This window comes from Anabrus simplex, chromosome 3 (genome assembly GCF_040414725.1).
Source record: "Anabrus simplex isolate iqAnaSimp1 chromosome 3, ASM4041472v1, whole genome shotgun sequence".
Taxonomy (NCBI): domain Eukaryota; kingdom Metazoa; phylum Arthropoda; class Insecta; order Orthoptera; family Tettigoniidae; genus Anabrus; species Anabrus simplex.
The window spans coordinates 521,766,608-521,788,941 of NC_090267.1; the positions used below are offsets into that span (position 1 = coordinate 521,766,608).

The 22,334-nt window shown below is 42.7% G+C and overlaps 1 protein-coding gene across 1 annotated transcript in view; it reads right to left on the reverse strand.

The window, feature by feature from the left end:
• Positions 1-22,334, reverse strand: part of LOC136866888 (uncharacterized) — a 276,008-nt gene that overhangs the window by 70,531 nt on the left and 183,143 nt on the right. Inside the window, exon 6 of the mRNA XM_067143981.2 lies at positions 21,402-21,531. Within this exon, the coding sequence (XP_067000082.2) occupies positions 21,402-21,531 (130 nt within the window). The remainder of the gene's footprint in view (positions 1-21,401; positions 21,532-22,334) is intronic.

Genomic DNA, 22,334 nt, shown 5'->3' on the forward strand with positions numbered 1-22,334 from the left:
GTCTTGAACTCCCAGCAAAAATGAAGCGGCTTCAGGCGTGATCAATCCTGTTTGAAGTGTTACTACTCCATGTCTGCTACAATATATGATTTCTCTTGCCCGTTCTCACGTATCTATACAAGAGTGGGATTTAATTATTTCTTCACTTAAAAGAATATTACCACCATTTTTTGTTATGTATGAACATTCGTATTAACTGATTGGCAGCCATGAGTTTGATTATTACACTGCCAGCTCTGTATTGTACTTTCTGTTCTTATCCTCTGTCTCAACACAATTGTGTGGGTTTTTTTTTTTTCTGTTTTTTCTTAGCCATGTAGTAACATTCTATGTTTTTTTCACACTAGTTTTAAGCCTATTTTGATTTTCTAAATGTAAATGTTGATTCTTAGGGTGCCATATATGTTAAGGACACTAGGTTCGGGGCCCTGACCTAACTTTAGGCTAAGATTTATTTTCGGCTGATGATGCTTACGACTGTTAAGCGAAACATGTCCCATCTTACAACGCCTGTTGTAATGTTTATTTCCTAAATATAAGGAAAGATAAGTATTGGAAAGGTGGTATTAACTATTATTCTTGTTTTAATGTTCATATGCTGATGTCCAATACGGTCTACAATGAGATTTATTACCTGTAATTGTTTTAGTTGGCCGGTTTGGGCCATGTGTGGTGTGCTATTTTATATTTCTAGGCTGTTATCTGCTCTATTGTCAGCGATTAGTTTTTGTTTTTGTAACTGTGGAACATCATCTAGTTCTTGGCTTCTGCTCCTTTGGGAGGCTGTTCTTTGGCATTGTTCTTGCGACGCGCTAGCATCGAGCGGACGCTCGTTTGGAGGACGGGTACGCTAACTGTTGATATGTGCGAGGTCCGCATCTCTTTGATTGTATTATCCCTTTGGTAGTTCCATTTTCTGATTCCTTCGATAACGTGTTCCACGTCACATTATTTTTCTGTAACGAGTCCGTATTTGTATTGGTCGTACAGAAGTGAATGATGCGATCGTATGCACTGTCGCCATGTAACAAAAAACTTACTATGTCAATGAACGGGATACTACTTGATGTACAATTTTCCTACAGTTATGTAAGTAATTCTTATTGCAGGTTCCCATTTTTGTTTTCACTTTAATATTGTGTGTGTTGGTAATAAACCCCATTCTTTTATTCACGGTGTTACAGGTTCTTGCCTTTCTGTCCTTTCGCTCCCGTTTTGGTCCAGCTCCGAACTGTTCCAGTCCATCCACGGTAAGTGAGGTGAGTATGTCGTGTACTGTGTTATGGTAGCAGGGTGGGGGGTAGTAGAAAATCCAAAATCAATATTCCAGGCCTTATGTAGTTCCTACCAACATTTTCCACTTCCTATAACCCACCCACCTGATCCACCTTAAACTTCTACACCTCATTTATTTCCCTATTTTTCCTTTATTCTTCCCCTGTATTAATAATTATTTTTCTACTTCAACTTTTTCTTTCCTTTTTAACTTCCTTCTTTTTTCCTTCTCCTAATAGACTTATATTTTATAGCATCTCTAATGATTTAGACCACTCAAACTTTCAAATTTATACATTACGCTATTCTAAGATATAACACGCTATGTCATTACGCTCCTATATTGTACCATTTCACTCGTACTTGAACATTTTTGATTTTTTCACAGGATTTCCACAAACTTTGGGAAGCACAGTGTCGATCGGCACACATCTTGCTACTCTTCAAGAACTTGCTCCATACAATATTTAGTATTTCTTCATGTTTTTCGGACTATCGCCACACAGTGCTGGCCAGCATCCGACATAATTACTTGAACTTCACATTTTGTTTACCTGTGCATTATCTTTTACATTTATTTGTTACCGACTGAAATTTTAACGCACAGTGTGAGGGCTGTGGGGAGGGATATGGAACTAAGCAATAGGAAGTAAAATGAGCTTACCCGAGCAACCTGGTGAGTAGATCCACAGACTCTCACAGGCACACAAGTACACAGATAATTACCCTTGCCTGATTTCCCTCACACTTGTGAGGGACAGCCCACTTCCCTTCATACCACACACAATCACAATCATAGTACTGAAGGAACTGGATAATGATCATCAATTTTCATCTGCGACCACCTCAGCAAACATTCGATTTCGGCAGTGATCCACGTCCACAAGTGATAGTTATTAACGTCTGGAACGTCTGCAACAAGAGGCAGTTCTGGCAAACATGCTGTCCACCATCATCATAAACATTGTCTTGTTTCTGAAGCTGATCTTCCTGAGCCATCATCATCATGTCCAGCCATTGGTCACAGGGGTCCCGAATTCAATTCCTCGCAAGGTAGGGAATTTTAACCATAATTGGTATCCTCATTGCAAATCAAAACACCAGCAAAAGGCATTTCCGGAGGCCACACACCATTATTTTATCATAATCATCATCATCATAATCATCTTCATTTCACCTTGTCCAGCTCGTGCCTCTCTTTCCATGACTCCTCTTCACTAATTGCATTCCAGTAAAGTCTACTTTTTCTCATACTGTTCTTGACAGAGTCCATCCATCTTGCTCTGGCCTCCCTCTGGTCCGGTTTCTGCCAGGTCCGAGTGTTGCCTCTCCTTCCTCCACCCCTCTTCACTAATTGTATTCCAGTGAAGTCTTCTTTTTCTTACACTGTTCTTGACAGAGTCCATCCATCTTGCTCTGGGCCTCCCTCTTGTGCAGCTCCTGGAAGGTCAGGGTGTTGCCTCTCCTTCCACCACCCCTCTTCACTAATTGTATTCCAGTAAAGTCTACTTTTACTCATACTGTTCTTGACAGAGTCCATCCATCTTGCTCTGGGCCTCCCTCTTGTGCAGCTCCTGCCAGGTCCGAGTGTTGCCTCTCCTTCCACCACTCCACTTCACTAATTGTATTCCAGTAAAGTCTACTTTTTCTCACACTGTTCTTGACAGAGTCCATCCATCTTGCTCTGGCCTCCCTCTGGTCCGGTTTCTGCCAGGTCCGAGTATTGCCTCTCCTTCCACCACCCCTCTTCACCAATTGTAATCCAGTAAAGCCTTCTTTTTCTTACACTGTTCTTGACAGAGTGCATCCATCTTGCTCTGGGCCTCCCTCTTGTGCAGCTCCTGGAAGGTCAGGGTGTTGCCTCTCCTTCCACCACCCCTCTTCACTAATTGTATTCCAGTGAAGTCTTCTTTTTCTTACACTGTTCTTGACAGAGTCCATCCATCTTGCTCTCGGCCTCCCTCTTGTGCAGCTCCTGCCAGGTCCGAGTGTTGCCTTTCCTTCCACCACTCCTCTTCACTAATTGTATTCCAGTAAAGTCTACTTTTTCTCATACTGTTCTTGACAGAGTCCATCCATCTTGCTCTCGGCCTCCCTCTTGTGCAGCTCCTGCCAGGTCCGAGTGTTGCCTCTCCTTCCACCACTCCACTTCACTAATTGTATTCCAGTAAAGTTTACTTTTTCTCACACTGTTCTTGACAGAGTCCATCCATCTTGCTCTGGGCCTCCTTCTTGTGCAGCTCCTGCCAGGTCCGAGTGTTGCCTCTCCTTCCACCACTCCACTTCACTAATTGTATTCCAGTAAAGTTTACTTTTTCTCACACTGTTCTTGACAGAGTCCATCCATCTTGCTCTGGCCTCCCTCTTGTGCAGCTCCTGCCAGGTCCGAGTGTTGCCTCTCCTTCCACCACTCCACTTCACTAATTGTATTCCAGTAAAGTTTACTTTTTCTCACACTGTTCTTGACAGAGTCCATCCATCTTGCTCTGGCCTCCCTCTTGTGCAGCTCCTGCCAGGTCCGAGTGTTGCCTCTCCTTCCACCACCCCTCTTCACCAATTGTATTCCAGTAAAGTCTTCTTTTTCTTACACTGTTCTTGACAGAGTCCATCCATCTTGCTCTGGCCTCCCTCTTGTGCAGCTCCTGCCAGGTACGAGTGTTGCCTCTCCTTTCACCACCCCTCTTCACTAATTGTATTCCAGTAAAGTCTACTTTTTCTCATACTGATCTTGACAGATTCCATCCATCTTGCTCTGGCCTCCCTCTTGTGCAGCTCCTGCCAGGTACGAGTGTTGCCTCTCCTTTCACCACCCCTCTTCACTAATTGTATTCCAGTAAAGTCTACTTTTTCTCATACTGTTCTTGACAGAGTCCATCCATCTTGCTCTGGCCTCCCTCTTGTGCAGATCCTGCCAGGTACGAGTGTTGCCTCTCCTTTCACCACCCCTCTTCACTAATTGTATTCCAGTAAAGTCTTCTTTTTCTCACACTGTTCTTGACAGAGTCCATCCATCTTGCTCTGGGCCTCCCTCTTGTGCAGCTCCTGCCAGGTCCGAGTGTTGCCTTTCCTTCCACCACTCCTCTTCACTAATTGTATTCCAGTAAAGTCTTCTTTTTCTTACACTATTCTTGACAGAGTCCATCCACCTTGCTCTCGGCCTCCCTCTTGTGCAGCTCCTGGAAGGTCAGGGTGTTGCCTCTCCTTCCACCACTCCACTTCACTAATTGTATTCCAGTAAAGTCTTCTTTTTCTTACACTGTTCTTGACAGAGTCCATCCATCTGGCTCTGGGCCTCCCTCTTGTGCAGCTCCTGGAAGGTCAGGGTGTCGCCTCTCCTTCCACCACCCCTCTTCACTAATTGTATTCCAGTAAAGTCTACTTTTTCTCATACTGTTCTTGACAGAGTCCATCCATCTTGCTCTCGGCCTCCCTCTTGTGCAGCTCCTGCCAGGTCCGAGTGTTGCCTCTCCTTCCACCACTCCACTTCACTAATTGTATTCCAGTAAAGTCTACTTTTTCTCATACTGTTCTTGACAGAGTCCATCCATCTTGCTCTGGCCTCCCTCGGGTCCGGTTTCTGCCAGGTACGAGTGTTGCCTCTCCTTCCACCACCCCACTTCACTGATTGTATTCCAGTAAAGTCTACTTTTTCTCATACTGTTCTTGACAGAGTCCATCCATCTTGCTCTGGGCCTCCCTCTTGTGCAGCTCCTGCCAGGTTCGAGTGTTGCCTCTCCTTCCACCACTCCTCTTCACTAATTGTATTCCAGTGAAGTCTTCTTTTTCTCACACTGTTCTTGACAGAGTCCATCCATCTTGCTCTGGGCCTCCCTCTTGTGCAGCTCCTGGAAGGTCAGGGTGTTGCCTCTCCTTCCACCACCCCTCTTCACCAATTGTATTCCAGTAAAGTCTTCTTTTTCTTACACTGTTCTTGACAGAGTCCATCCATCTTGCTCTGGCCTCCCTCTTGTGCAGCTCCTGCCAGGTACGAGTGTTGCCTCTCCTTTCACCACCCCTCTTCACCAATTGTATTCCAGTGAAGTCTTCTTTTTCTCACACTGTTCTTGACAGAGTCCATCCATCTTGCTTTGGGCCTCCCTCTTGTGCAGCTCCTGCCAGGTCCGAGTGTTGCCTCTCCTTCCACCACCCCTCTTCACTAATTGTATTCCAGTAAAGCCTTCTTTTTCTCATACTGTTCTTGACAGAGTCCATCCATCTTGCTCTGGGCCTCCCTCTTGTGCAGCTCCTGGAAGGTCAGGGTGTTGCCTCTCCTTCCACCACCCCTCTTCACTAATTGTATTCCAGTGAAGTCTTCTTTTTCTTACACTGTTCTTGACAGAGTCCATCCATCTTGCTCTCGGCCTCCCTCTTGTGCAGCTCCTGCCAGGTTCGAGTGTTGCCTCTCCTTCCACCACCCCTCTTCACTAATTGTATTCCAGTGAAGTCTTCTTTTTCTTACACTGTTCTTGACAGAGTCCATCCATCTTGCTCTCGGCCTCCCTCTTGTGCAGCTCCTGCCAGGTCCGAGTGTTGCCTCTCCTTCCACCACTCCTCTTCACAAATTGTATTCCAGTAAAGTCTACTTTTTCTCATACTGTTCTTGACAGAGTCCATCCATCTTGCTCTGGGCCTCCCTCTTGTGCAGCTCCTGCCAGGTCCGAGTGTTGCCTCTCCTTTCACCACCCCTCTTCACTAATTGTATTCCAGTAAAGTTTTCTTTTTCCTACACTGTTCCTGACAGAGTCCATCTATCTTGCTCTGGCCTCCCTCTTGCAAAGCACCTGCCAGTTCTGAGTGTTGCCTCTCCTTCCACCACTCCTCTTCACCAATTGTATTCCAGTAAAGCCTTCTTTTTCTTACACTGTTCTTGACAGAGTCCATCCATCTTGCTCTGGGCCTCTCTCTTGTGCAGCTCCTGCCAGGTCCGAGTGTTGCCTCTCCTTCCACCACTCCTCTTCACTAATTGTATTCCAGTAAAGCCTTCTTTTTCTTACACTGTTCTTGACAGATTCCATCCATCTTGCTCTGGGCCTCCCTCTTGTGCAGCTCCTGCCAGGTTCGAGTGTTGCCTTTCCTTCCACCACTCCTCTTCACTAATTGTATTCCAGTAAGGTCTTCTTTTTCTTACACTGTTCTTGACAGAGTCCATCCATCTTGCTCTGGGCCTCCCTCTTGTGCAGCTCCTGGAAGGTCAGGGTGTTGCCTTTCCTTCCACCACTCCACTTCACTAATTGTATTCCAGTAAAGCCTTCTTTTTCTTACACTGTTCTTGACAGAGTCCATCCATCCTGCTCTGGGCCTCCCTCTTGTGCAGCTCCTGCCAGGTTCGAGTGTTGCCTTTCCTTCCACCACTCCTCTTCACTAATTGTATTCCAGTAAAGTCTTCTTTTTCTAATATTGTTCTTGACAGAGTGCATCCATCTTGCTCTGGGCCTCCCTATGGTCCAGTTTCTGCCAGGTCCGAGTGTTGCCTCTCCTTCCACCACTCCTCTTCACTAATTGTATTCCAGTAAAGTCTACTTTTTCTCATACTGTTCTTGACAGAGACCATCCATCTTGCTCTGGGCCTCCCTCTTGTGCAGCTCCTGGAAGGTCAGGGTGTTGCCTCTCCTTCCACCACTCGTCTTCACTAATTGTATTCCAGTAAAGTCTTCTTTTTCTTACACTGTTCTTGACAGTGTGCATCCATCTTGCTCTGGGCCTCCCTCTTGTGCAGCTCCTGCCAGGTTCGAGTGTTGCCTTTCCTTCCACCACTCCTCTTCACCAATTGTATTCCAGTAAAGTCTTCTTTTTCTTACACTGTTCTTGACAGAGTCCATCCATCTTGCTCTGGGCCTCCCTCTTGTGCAGCTCCTGGAAGGTCAGGGTGTTACCTCTCCTTCCACCACTCCTCTTCACTAATTGTATTCCAGTAAAGTCTTCTTTTTCTTTTCTTTTTTTTGCTATGGGGCTTTACGTCGCACCGACACAGATAGGTCTTATGGCGACGATGGGATAGGAAAGGCCTAGGAGTTGGAAGGAAGCGGCCGTGGCCTTAATTAAGGTACAGCCCCAGCATTTGCCTGGTGTGAAAATGGGAAACCACGGAAAACCATCTTCAGGGCTGCCGATAGTGGGATTCGAACCTACTATCTCCCGGATGCAAGCTCACAGCCGCGCGCCTCTACGCGCACGGCCAACTCGCCCGGTCTTCTTTTTCTAATATTGTTCTTGACGGAGTCCATCCATCTTGCTATGGGAATCCCTCTTGTGCAGCTCCTGGAAGGTCAGGGTGTTGCCTCTCCTTCCACCACCCCTCTTCACCAATTGTATTCCAGTAAAGTCTACTTTTTCTCATACTGTTCTTGACAGAGTCCATCCATCTTGCTATGGGCCTCCCTCTTGTGCAGCTCCTGGAAGGTCAGGGTGTTGCCTCTCCTTCCACCACCCCTCTTCACTAATTGTATTCCAGTGAAGTCTTCTTTTTCTTACACTGTTCTTGACAGAGTCCATCCATCTTGCTCTGGGCCTCCCTCTTGTGCAGCTCCTGCCAGGTACGAGTGTTGCCTCTCCTTCCACCACTCCTCTTCACTAATTGTATTCCAGTAAAGTCTACTTTGTCTCATACTGTTCTTGACAGAGTCCATCCATCTTGCTCTGGGCCTCCCTCTTGTGCAGCTCCTGCCAGGTACGAGTGTTGCCTCTCCTTCCACCACCCCTCTTCACTAATTGTATTCCAGTAAAGTCTACTTTTTCTCATATTGTTCTTGACAGAGTCCATCCATCTTGCTCTGGCCTCCCTCTTGCGAAGCTCCTGCCAGGTACGAGTGTTGCCTCTCCTTCCACCACTCCACTTCACTAATTGTATTCTAGTAAAGTCTACTTTTTCTCATACTGTTCTTGACAGAGTCCATCCATCTTGCTCTGGGCCTCCCTCTTGTGCAGCTCCTGGAAGGTCAGGGTGTTGCCTCTCCTTCCACCACCCCTCTTCACTAATTGTATTCCAGTAAAGTCTACTTTTTCTCATACTGTTCTTGACAGAGTCCATCCATCTTGCTCTGGGCCTCCCTCTTGTGCAGCTCCTGCCAGGTTCGAGTGTTGCCTCTCCTTCCACCACTCCTCTTCACTAATTGTATTCCAGTAAAGCCTTCTTTTTCTTACACTGTTCTTGACAGATTCCATCCATCTTGCTCTGGGCCTCCCTCTTGTGCAGCTCCTGCCAGGTTCGAGTGTTGCCTCTCCTTCCACCACTCCTCTTCACTAATTGTATTCCAGTCCAGTTTTCTTTTTCTTACACTGTTCTTGACAGAGTCCATCCATCTTGCTCTGGGCCTCCCTCTTGTGCAGCTCCTGGAAGGTCAGGGTGTTGCCTCTCCTTCCACCACTCCTCTTCACTAATTGTATTCCAGTAAAGTCTACTTGAGTTAATTTTCTACTGCTACCAAAAGTTAGTAACAAACTACTGGAAAAACATGTGTTTATTACCTGCAATATTAATATCTTGATTGTGAATAAGGAAATGCTGAAATAGGTCACAGCATATCACTACCCAGAAATAACCCTGATAGACTGCAATATGGATGGGAACTGTTCAGCAAATCTTCAAATCCCTCACAGAGCCATAATTATCCCCTGTTGCAAATCAAGTAATTTGATAAGATGATGGCGCGAAGATAACGTGGCAAAACTCACTCCTCTTTCTTCGTAGGAAGTAACTATCATGGAAAACAATGATTCCAATCAACACTATTAAGATATTTTTCATTGTAAAACTTTAAGGCATACGATATTTCTTTTTTGATTTCCTGGCACGTAAACAAACAAAGTTGGTGGTTTTCGAACACGGGAACAGGCAACATACATTTGGCCATGAGAGAAACATAGGTTTTCAAGATTAATGCCGCAAACATGCAATGACTGCTGAAACATGCTGCTCCAGCATGGTTTCCATAATTTATTACCAATGTTTCACTGAATTGGTTTCGACCTGTTACTATATGTGTTTCCGGTTTTAATCGATAGAGGACAGCCCCCTCTGTCGAGAACATTAATGATCTTTTCTCGACTAAGTCTTTAACTATCTTCTCCTTGGTTTATATTCTGTTCTGAGGATGGTGGCTTATAATAATATGGGACCCTCACACACAGGAGCTATGTTAGTGCTTTTCAAATGGATGTATCGTAAGTTTAAAACCGTGCTGATCGCTGCACGATTAACGTGTTCTGATGCTTGTTATTGTGGGTGATGTACCATTTAGTATTTGTATTTCTCCCTTTTTTGGCCGACCGTAACCCGTCTTGATACTCGAAGAGAGGAAGGCGTGTGTGAGAGTGTGTTGTTGATATAATAGTGGTGCATTCATAATCTGAGTCTCTGTGCATTATAATGAATTTCTCAATGAGACGTCTTTGCTCTCGTTTGGAATTATGATCTGTGTGTCGGCCGTCGAATTATTATGGCCGTACACAGCGATGTTTGTGGCAGATCTACGCGTGGCCTTGAAGCCACGACATGTGCTGTTGTCATTCTACTACTATTGACGTTTGGCCTCATTGATGTTAGGTAATATTGCACTCTACGAGTTGACTGGATTGATCTATTCGCACCATTTGTCACTGTTATCTGCCCTCGAGGCGATTGGTTCGTATGGCTGAATGAATGAATTAATGAATGAGTCGAGTATTTAGATGAGGAAGTGTCGGCCTATCTAATTTATGTTTAACTTTTCGTTATTTGCCCCTTTTATCTCGGGTTCTATTTTTCTCCTTATTTGGTGCGCGCCCTGATCTTTTTCGACCTGGGCGTCGCCATGTTGATTTATTTTGTTCCTTGGCCGCACGATGGCCCGTGTTTATCTGATTGATTCATCCTATGTATCTTTTTCTCTTTGCCCGCTGGGGTTATTCTTTACCTGGTCTACCCTTTTTTGGGGTGTGTGCGCTCCTTGGTGTGTGGGGGATCCTAATGAAAGGAGATCATAGTATTGTTAAAAAAAAAAAAAAGGAAATGGATAAGAAGTAGGGGGTGGAATGAATAAGGTACTCCCGATTTGTAATCATGTGTTGACCCTCATTAGTTAGTCTTCTCGCAATTGTTATATGCGAAATCTTCGTGAGTAAAAATGCTAAGATCCCTTGCGTAATTCTGCAACTGTGCATGTACGTATTGATGAGATATGGATATCACGATTAATTGTCATTGGTGCTAACCCATATACGTATGTATTACCCTATTATATCTTATGTTTTCCTTTTCAATTAATTCTTTAATTAACGTTGTTTTTCAATAAACATTCATTTATCACTTATTCGGGTTTCGACTCTTAGTAGTGTTAGTTTATGCTAGAACTAATTAGGTGAATAACATTTCCAGTTCAGGGCAGATTTATACGCCCTTCTTGATCGTGATTCACGTGCAGTTTCCTCTTTTATCCTCCTTTTTTTTGTCTACGTATTTATTTTTACTTGAGGGAGGGTGTGGCTCAGTAAATGGTAGCAGAGACGTGCTCGATCAAGATATCTCATCTGGAAAAAGCACGGGTGAGATAGAACTGGGAATGGTATTCTGTTTCGGATACATTAAGGAAAACCATTATTTCTTTTCGATTTAACCTTTTGAAACTTGTTATATTAATTCTGATCTTGTGTGTCGTTTATTAATTAACTCTTTCGATGACCATTGTGTATGTGTGGGTTTTTCATTGCGGATAAAACCTCGGTTGAGACATGGAAAGTGATAAAGTTGTTGACATGAGTGGTGAGAGTGATGTATTTGCTGGAGAGGTCACCGATGTCGAAAGAGAAAGGCGTGAACGTATTAATCGGGATAATGCTTCTGCCCTGTCAGGTAGTGAGAGTAATGTGTGCTTAGGAAATAACAATGCTGTTGTTGACAGAAATTGTGGCCTCGATGAGAATCGTGTCGGTTTGGTTTCCCCCTGTTATGGACCCAGTAGTGAACGTAGTCCTCATATTAACCCCGTTTTCGATATAGTTAGGAAATGGAAGCTCAATTTCTCCGGGGAAGGGGAAAATTCTAATGTGGTTGAATTTCTTGAAAGAGTCGAGGACATCGCTGAATGCAGCTCGATACCCCTTAACCTTTTTGTTCCTGTAATTCCGGGGATGCTTGAAGGGCCGGCATTAAGGTGGTTTAGGTTGGTTAAAGCAAATGTCCGGTCGTGGGAGGATTTCGTTGATCGCATTAAAAAACGTTTCGGGTTGAAATAATAACATTAAGTTACATGTAACGTTTCGGGTTGTCCGATATGGATTATCGTTTGAAACAAGAGATCTTTAGAAGAACCCAAGGTGTTGGGGAAGGTGTTGACGACTATGCAACTGGTATTTTGACCCTGTATAACCGATTAAGTGTGAAGGTTCCTGAGTGTGAAATTTTCGACCAGTTTTACCGAAACCTGTCCCCTCAATACAAATTATTCATTAAGAGATCCGAGGTTCAGACCGTCGATGATGTTATTAACTTGGGTCGCGAGTTTGAATCAATCGTATGTCAAAATAAACAGTATCGTCCCCCTCCGACTCCGTCTGAATGCTCTTTCCCCGACGTCGCCTGCCACACGTCCTTCAAGTCAGTATCCTTTGATGCGCCCCCTTCGGCGTCGCGCCCCTCGAGTAGTCCCGAGCGAAGGACCAGCGTTGTGTCTCCGGCCCGACGCTATATTAACGCCATCCAACCCTCCGAGTCGCCTGTTGAACGTGGTTCCGCTACAAGAAAGTGCTGGAATTGCGGTAAGGCGGGACATATTTCTAATAATTGTCGGTCAAAATCGCGACTGAAGTGTTTTAAATGTGGCCTCGTTGGTGTCACTGCGCGTGTATGTCCTAGATGTAGTTCCGGGCAGGGAAACTGAACGCGCGCCGGCGAAATGGCCCTTCGTTGGCGCAAAATGTCGGTGTTAACAAAAGGATCTGGGGCATTCCTTCGTCGACACCCTGGGCCAAAGTTTGTATTGGGTCCCGCACGCTATACGCCCTGCTGGATACCGGTTCCAGCGTTTCCTTCTTGAATCTGAGCCTTGTGTCTTCCGTACATTTAGAGTATCTCTCGGACAGCGGGAAGATAGATAAGTTTATGTCTGCTGAAGGCCGTCAAGTGTGTCCGGTGGGCCGCGTCGTATGCCACATCAAAATTCATAATCTTTCGTGGAATTGGAAATTTTATGTTGTTGCAGATCTGTCTGTCCCGATCATTTTAGGGACTGACTTTATGCAAGCGACGGGTCTATCCATTGATTTCATTACTCGAAGTTTCGCCTTCCGCTTCCGGTCTGACGTAAATTATCCTTTCGAAACCCCCTTTCTGCGTAATATTGTGTGCCCTCTTTCTACTTTTGTGACTCCAAGTGCGTCGTGTGACCTAACCGACGGACAGAATTTGATGCTAAACAGTTTAATAGAGGAATTTTCTGATGTTTTGACGCCTGAGTTAGGTTGTGCGAAAAACTTTTCTTATTCAATTGAGCTCAAAGATAAAACTCCTGTTAGGTCCCCTCCTTTCGGATGTTCGCCTCCGAAGTTGTCCGCCATGAGAGAATGTGTAGATGAACTTTTAGAAAAGAAGGTCATCAGTCCATCCAAGTCACCTTATGGTAGCCCCGCCTTCCTAATCCCTAAAAAAGACGGGAGTTTTCGTTTCATTGTGGATTACCGCAAGGTAAATAGGAACATTGTATTTGACAGCTTCCCATTGCCCACCATCGAAAGCGCCTTTCAGCATTTTCATGGTGCTAGGTTTTTCACTGTCTTCGACTTTAACTCGGCGTATTACCAGATTCCTTTGGACCCAAAAAGTCGCCCTTGTACAGCCTTTGTCACCCCTTTTGGCCTTTTTCATTTCAATAAAGTACCCATGGGCATCTCGATAGGGGGACAAGCACTTAGCCGGGTCATGGATTCGATCTTTGGCGATCTAAAGTTCTCCTATGTATTTAATTTTCTGGATGATCTCCTCATATACTCTGCAAGCTTTGACGAACACCTGGCTCACCTACGTGAGGTACTTAGTCGTCTGCGCAAACACGGGTTCACTATCAACCCCAAAAAAGTCTCTCTCTGTTCCAAACGATTGAATTTCTTGGGGCATGTCATCTCGGATTCCGGTATAGCTGTAAACCCTGAGAGGGTTAAATGTATTAAAGAGTTTCCTCAGCCCAAGAACGTCCGCGGCGTAAGAAGGTTCTTGGGTATGGTGGGTTTTTACAGTCGGTTCATCGAGAATTTTTCTCAAATTTCGGCCCCTTTGAATCTTCTAAAAAGGAAGAATTGTCGTTTCGTCTGGGGTGAAGCCCAAATCCTTGCCTTCGATCAGCTGAAAGATGCCCTTTGTCGAGCCCCTGTTCTCCACAGCCCCGATTTCTCCCGCGATTTCGTGCTCCAATGCGATTCCAGTGAAATTGCGATTTCCGCCGTGCTAAACCAAGCCGATGAGGACGGAAAACTAGTCCCGATCGCTTATTTTAGCAAGCTACTACACGGGGCCGAGTTACGTTACTCCATTTACGAAAAGGAATGTTTGGCCGTTGTGTTGGGTGTAGAAAAATTTAGAACTTACCTCGAACACCGTCACTTCTTTGTCCACACTGATAATCAGGCCCTGTCGTGGATGAGTGCCAACGTCAAACGACTTGGAAGAACAGCCAGGTGGATTCTTCGACTGTCTGCGTATAAGTTCACCATTGTACATGTTCGCGGAAAGGAAAATGTCGTGGCTGACTGTCTGTCACGTATGTTTGACGGAATAAACATGAGTGAAGCCGATGACGCGGAGAAATACCATAAATCTGATGGTGCTGGATGTGTTAATATTATGCAGAAATATCCTTGGTCATTTTCTGATATTTCAGAGCACCAAAATACTGATGACGAGTGTCAAAAACTGATGAAAGGTGTCACCGATGGGTCACTTCATGATAAATCATTTTGTATTAAGCGTGGATTGTTAGTTCGTCGTTGTGGTAATAAGGGAAAGGACAAGATTTACATTCCTGATAGTATAAGGCGCATGGTATTACATTATTACCATGACTCTTATTTAGGGGCGCATTTGGGTCAGTACAAGACATTACATCGCGTTTCTCGCGATTTCTACTGGCCAAATATGAAAAAAGAAGTGCTTGATTACGTGAAAAGCTGTGACGTGTGTCAACGGTCTAAACCTGCCAAATCATCTCAAGTTGGGTTGCATTCCGCTGATGTGGCAACGTACCCCGGAGAAAGGTTATTCGTAGATTATTTTGGCCCTCTCGTCAAGTCCCGTAAAGGCAACGTTGGCATCCTATCTGTCATTGATGGTTTCTCAAAATTCGTCTGGTTGTTCCCAGTGCGCAAAATCAATTCTAATAACGCCGTTCACATCTTGTCTCGTCACGTCTTTGCAATTTATGGCCCCCCCAAAAAGTTGGTAACTGACAATGCATCCACTTTCAGCGGTAGTAATTTTCGTCAATTGTGTTTTGAGTGGGGAGTGAACCAGATATTTCTCAGCCCTCACTACCCTAAACCGTCTCATGTTGAGAGGTTTCATCGTAATCTTAAGGCCTGCCTAACCGCGTTCCACAGCGCTGACCAGCGCAGTTGGGACGAAAACTTAAATTTCTTTGTTCTAGCTTTCAACAGTGCTCTACATGAATCGCATCGGCACACACCGGCGGAGTTGTTCTTGGGCAGGAATGTTACTGACCCATTACAATTAAAATGGAATTTTGGATATTTGTCCGAACCGTTAAGGACCAAGAGCGTCGAAGAAAAATGGAAGGAAGCAGTCGAGCAACTGATCAAAGCCAGAGATCGTGTAGCCAAAAGGTTCAACAAGGGAAGGAGAGAAGTCACCCTAAAGGTTGGAGACTTAGTAATGATTAAAAGGTTCCCGACAAGCTCGGCAGCAGACCAAATTGGAGCGAAACTCTGCCTAAAATGGTCTGGTCCCAACCGTATTGTGAAATTCTTGGGACCTGTTACCGTGTTGTTGGAGGATGAAATAAATAAGAGGGTATCCAGAGCTCACGTGAGTCTGTTGAAGCCCTACCATTCACGGGCCAAAAATAATTGATCTAGTAGCTATTAGTACCTGGTGGTAACATGGTTTGATCAGTTTATCACTCTTAGACTCGTTGTTCTAAAGTCTTTTTCTTTTCAGGGAAAAATGAAAAAAGGAAAGGGAAAGAAAAGAAGAGTCAAAGGATATTTCAGTATCGAATGACAAGGATAATATAAAATAAACAACGGACCTATTGATAGGACACAAAAATTGTATGACTGCTTTTATCCTCTACCTGCCTGCAACCGATTCGTGAAAGTGTCATATTAATGATAGGAAAAAGACTGATTAAATTCAGCGCCTTTCCTTCTTTTAATGTACTGAACTTTAAAGCAATGTGTAATCCTCCAATCTATGCTCCCTTGTGACTGTTGGTGATTTTCAGTGTTATTTGTTGTTACTCTAATTAATTAGGTTAGTAATTAGGTTAGTTAATTTTAGTTATATAGTGCGCACTATATATATATAGAATTTCTTCATGTATGTATTCTTATTATAAGCTTTACACCTCACTTTAAAATGTGTCCCTTTGACCCTTCGTCAAGATCGGACACATTTTAAAGACGCATGGGTGTGATGATGAAACATGCTGCTCCAGCATGGTTTCCATAATTTATTACCAATGTTTCACTGAATTGGTTTCAACCTGTTACTATATGTGTTTCCGGTTTTAATCGATAGAGGACAGCCCCCTCTGTCGAGAACATTAATGATCTTTTCTCGACTAAGTCTTTAACTATCTTCTCCTTGGTTTATATTCTGTTCTGAGGATGGTGGCTTATAATAATATGGGACCCTCACACACAGGAGCTATGTTAGTGCTTTTCAAATGGATGTATCGTAAGTTTAAAACCGTGCTGATCGCTGCACGATTAACGTGTTCTGATGCTTGTTATTGTGGGTGATGTACCATTTAGTATTTGTATTTCTCCCTTTTTTGGCCGACCGTAACCCGTCGTGATACTCGAGAGGAAGGCGTGTGTGAGAGTGTGTTGTTGATATAATAGTGGTGCATTCATAATCTGAGTCTCTGTGCATTATAATGAATTTCTCAATGAGACGTCTTTGCTCTCGTTTGGAATTATGATCTGTGTGTCGGCCGTCGAATTATTATGGCCGTACACAGCGATGTTTGTGGCAGATCTACGCGTGGCCTTGAAGCCACGACATGTGCTGTTGTCATTCTACTACTATTGACGTTTGGCCTCATTGATGTTAGGTAATATTGCACTCTACGAGTTGACTGGATTGATCTATTCGCACCATTTGTCACTGTTATCTGCCCTCGAGGCGATTGGTTCGTATGGCTGAATGAATGAATTAATGAATGAGTCGAGTATTTAGATGAGGAAGTGTCGGCCTATCTAATTTATGTTTAACTTTTCGTTATTTGCCCCTTTTATCTCGGGTTCTATTTTTCTCCTTATTTGGTGCGCGCCCTGATCTTTTTCGACCTGGGCGTCGCCATGTTGATTTATTTTGTTCCTTGGCCGCACGATGGCCCGTGTTTATCTGATTGATTCATCCTATGTATCTTTTTCTCTTTGCCCGCTGGGGTTATTCTTTACCTGGTCTACCCTTTTTTGGGGTGTGTGCGCTCCTTGGTGTGTGGGGGATCCTAATGAAAGGAGATCATAGTATTGTTAAAAAAAAAAAAAAGGAAATGGATAAGAAGTAGGGGGTGGAATGAATAAGGTACTCCCGATTTGTAATCATGTGTTGACCCTCATTAGTTAGTCTTCTCGCAATTGTTATATGCGAAATCTTCGTGAGTAAAAATGCTAAGATCCCTTGCGTAATTCTGCAACTGTGCATGTACGTATTGATGAGATATGGATATCACGATTAATTGTCATTGGTGCTAACCCATATACGTATGTATTAACCTATTATATCTTATGTTTTCCTTTTCAATTAATTCTTTAATTAACGTTGTTTTTCAATAAACATTCATTTATCACTTATTCGGGTTTCGACTCTTAGTAGTGTTAGTTTATGCTAGAACTAATTAGGTGAATAACATTTCCAGTTCAGGGCAGATTTATACGCCCTTCTTGATCGTGATTCACGTGCAGTTTCCTCTTTTATCCTCCTTTTTTTTGTCTACGTATTTATTTTTACTTGAGGGAGGGTGTGGCTCACTGCCCTTGGGAATATTTTATGGTCATAGCAAAAGCGAGCCGCACCGGAAACTGCAGTCGTTTAAATTCAAATGGTATGCCAGTGGGAATCATAGGTATGCGTGGTATCAAAACGTTTTCTCCTTTATACCTCCCCGTTAGAATGGTTGCTTCGATCACGTTGTTCAGTAATGTTTTCACCGCTAGCAGTGTGCCATTACAAAGACGCGGTTGGTTAATATTTCGCAACATTATGACCACTGATCCGACCTTTAATTGAAGAATGTGAGGCGGCATTATATGTTACCTTGAAAGTTGGCATTAAATTGTCCCGAAGTACATCTGTTGCCCAAAATGAAGTCATTTGAAAGCAGTTGTTGTATTTTTGGATATTTGTAAGAAAATGTATGTATTCTGTTCCTGTTCCTGAAACCAATTAGTACAATGGATCTGGTGGTGGAATCAATGGCACTAATTTCACCTTGCCATTTGCGCAACACAATCCATCGGCTTCAATTTTGTATTTCAATGCCTCACAATATTGGCAAACTAAGTTCATAGATCCAATAGCAACAAAATGGTAGGCACTGTAGTCAATTGAAACATCGTAACTGAAAGCAGCTTGATTCAAACTTGAAGGATTATTAACTGAACAACGCGCTGCATGAGTTTGTGATATCTGAATCCTTTCAGTTTCATTTCGCTCTTCACGTTGTGCAGTTCGATTAGACTGAAATTAGCTTGGCTTGTAGCATTTCGAGTTCTTCGATCGAAGGTGCTCCGCCCACGTCTTGTAGGCGGCATGAGTCTTGAAATGAGTATACTGCATATGGAAGCACACACAAAATAAACCAATCAACCAAAGAAATCGATGAACTTCTTTGTTGTGAAGCAAAGATTTACAAACAATCAGGATAGACAAAGGTTTCCAACTATAACAAAACACGACACTGCATTCGACTGTCTGGAGAGTGTATATTTAGGAGATCCATATCAGCAGTCGAGGTAGCGAGACAGCCAGCCGAGTCACGCGCGAAACCAAAACCCAATGGGACATTCTTCCTGTCACAAACTGAGAGCTAAGCGAGATAAAAACTTGGGGTTTATTTTAAAAATAACTTCCATATCTGAAGACCATTTGCCTCACTTTGAACCCCATGCAAATTCAACAGCAAAGAAGGTGGCCAGCGACTGACTTTCGTGCCTGCACATAACAATCTCTGAACATGACTGAAAAGAAACACAAATAGTGCATGTTCTTATCATTTAAATTTAAAAACAAATTTATCTACATCGAGCTGAAATGTTCCTTTACCAGCAGTGAAAAAATTACAAATATAGTGAATATAAAATAGGAGTTATGACACAATAACTTCTAAGCAATGAAGATTTTGCATTTGAGGTATTATTCCATTTTATTAACATTTTCACACTCAATTATTTTGTAAACCTTTTTTTGTTAAAGGCATCAAATACAGCTTGAAATTTTGTATATAATCTGATATTCACCCATTTTAACCGATAACATTCAGATTTATGGACATTTGGCAAACGCGCTGGATTAGAGGAGGACAGCGCTAAGCGCAAACGTGGGAGAAGGAAAGAGAGACCAACAGTTTGAATGGAAAAACAGAAATGGGGCTTTTACGTTTTTACCTGGCAATTTTTCCCATTTTTCTCTTCGTCAAAACCTTACTCGGACTTCGACGAATATTTGAAAAAAAAATAATTAGCTGAATTGGTCCAGCCGTTCCCAAAGTTTTGCACTTAGCAACACATTTAGCGATTCATTTTTATTTATATAGATTTCTCAATATTTTCATTTTAATCTTCATAAAAGGAAAGAAAAATTCCACCTAATCAATACATTTATTTTCTTGTAAAGTATTACAATCTAGGACCGGTTTCGACCCTTCATATGTCATCTTCAGCTATATCAGAATCACATTTGCATTTCTATCTTATACCTCTGAAAGACCTTCATGATATATTGTTTCATAATTTTCAGTGAAAACTTATCTTAAAAACTTACAAATTTCTAAGCGTTGTGTTAAAATTAAAAATTAAAATTACAAAACAAAATTTTTAATTTTAACACAACGCTTAGAAATTTGTAAGTTTTTAAGATAAGTTTTCACTGAAAATTATGAAACAATATATCATGAAGGTCTTTCAGAGGTATAAGATAGAAATGCAAATGTGATTCTGATATAGCTGAAGATGACCTATGAAGGGTCGAAACCGGTCCTAGATTGTAATACTTTACAAGAAAATAAATGTATTGATTAGGTGGAATTTTTCTTTCCTTTTATGAAGATTGGTAAATGTCAATACGGAAAATGAAATTCATAAATCAAGATTGTCATTTTAAGCGTCCAACTGGATTTGCCTTGAACTCCCCTTGAAACTTGGAGAATTTTTGGCTGCCCTGTTTCTTCAACGACAGGAACTCACTGCCCAGCGCTTGGAGCATGTTCGGCGGGTTGGCGGCTGTGACTGAGTCTAGGCGACCTGGGAATCTTCTTGTGGAATCTTCATATATACTTCCTTCAGACACATTGGGATTATCAAGGGTTATGAATTTCATGTTGGTGGTCCATATTGAACTGAGATTACATATAAATTATAAACATAAAAGTTTTCCACCTATTCAATACATAGTTTTATTTTCACTGCGTGTATTTACATTACATGGGACTAGTTTCAACCCTACTCGGGGTCACCATCAGCCATGTTTAAACAATACACAATATTTCGACGAAATCCTTAAACATGTTTCTAATCAGCAGTAAGAACAGAATCGTTGAAACAAATATATAATTAACACTATGATGTGTGGTTGAATCAGGCGAGTCCTATGGTGCTAAGAATATTGCATGTTGTTGTTGTTGTTGTTGTAATGTTTCGCTTTCATATGCAACATTTTAGCACCATAGCACTTCGCCTAATTCAACCACACATCATAGTGTTAATTATATATTTGTTTCACTCTGTTCTTACTGCTCTTTAGAAAGATGTTTTAGGATTTTGTCAAATATTGTGTATTGTTTAAACATGGCTGATGATGACCCTGAGTAGGGTTGAAACTAGTCCATGTAATGTAAATACACGCAGTGTAAATAAAACTATGTATTGTATAGAGGTAAATATGGGGATTAATTTTGAAAGAAGAGGATACTTAAATTAACTGAGCATTTTCTTCAACTTAACATTATATTTGAGGAGGGTTTAGCAAGAGCAACTCAAGTTGCCCATCTTACTAGCTGCTATGTCAAAATGGATTTGGTCCACTGAATGTCACATAAGAGCTGAGAGTTATGCTTGTTGTTTTAAGGGGCCTAACATCGAAGGTCATCGGCCCGGCTGACAGATCTGGTGTTCTGACACACAACCTCAGCACACAGCAGCCATCTCCTGGTACTGTCCCTAGTCTCATAGCTCTCAGTTAATGTTCCTAGTACTACGAACAATACAGTGCAGCCCAGATAAATGCACATAATTCAGCAATTATGATGTGTCAGGGCTTCACTGAGGTCACAAGAACTGTCACAGTCACCAGCACACTAGAGAACATTCACCAACTATACTGTTCCGTTGAGGACTTTTTTTTTTTTTTTTTTTTTTTTACGTCGCACCGACACAGATAGGTCTTGTGGCGACGATGGGACAAGGAAGGGCTAGGAGTGAGAAGGAAGCGGCCGTGGCCTTAATTAAGGTACAGCCCCAGCATTTGCCTAGTGTGAAAATGGGAAACCACGGAAAACCATCTTCAGGGCTGCCGACAGTGGGGTTCGAACCTACTATCTCCCGAATACTGGATACTGGCCGCACTTAAGCGACTGCAGCTATCGAGCTCGGTGCCGTTGAGGACTTGACCAAAACTTGGCTCCCTCGTATGGTGTCAGCAATCTCTTGTCTGTCAACTAAACATGCTTCCAACAAATTGACAGCAAAATAAACATACTGACCTGACATCAAGCAGCTGCAGTGTCCAGTTTGAGCGTAGCAACGCTCCCAGTTGTGCGGCATCACTAATGCTGAGACCGTTGTCAGCCAAGTAGAGCTCCTTCAGGCCTGTATTTAGCTTCAAAGCTCCCACTGTAATAAGAAGACTTCAACTGAAACACAGACGACAACACTTCAACAACATCACCTTCACCATCCCAATACTGAACAACAACACAGGTTCAATCAAACCAAAACGCTAACCATGTAGGGGGTTCCTAAGTCGTAACGGGACAGATCTATATGAATGTCTGCAACGGTTTTCGCGCCATGTCATAATAAAGTTGAGGAATGGTGTCCACGTGACCTAGTCAGCGTTTGTGACATCATGCAAGTATATTTTTATTTACAAATTATTTTATTTTTCACCAGAATTGTCTTTCATTAGTCTTTTGTACACTATTCACTGCCTTCGATGGGAAGTCCCCTAGCATTGTTCCGTTTATTTAGGGCTGGAAGAAATCTGTCAAGTCCACAGCTGTGCTGGTTACAGAATTATGATCCAGATTTCGACATAGTGGATGGCTGTCTGAAAGTAAAAATGAGCACATACTTTACAGAGAGCATAACTAAGAAAGAGTGGAGGGACACAACTGAATTGTGCTGAGGCAAGATTTAAATTAACGTGCTATAATATGCCGTAATAATTATACTTCTGATAGTTGACACACAAAAATAGACTGCGCTGTGGTCAGATTTTGACTTAATAAATACACTTGTTAATGTTAGTTCAAGAGGTAAACAAAGTTCAAGTAGAAGCTTAGTGAACTTCCATGACTTATTATATGTAATATAGCAAGGTAAAATAAAGATAAAATTTTAAGATTTAATTGATCAACGATATAACATAGCATTTAATTTAATTAACTTCGAAGGAGATATTAAAACACGCAATG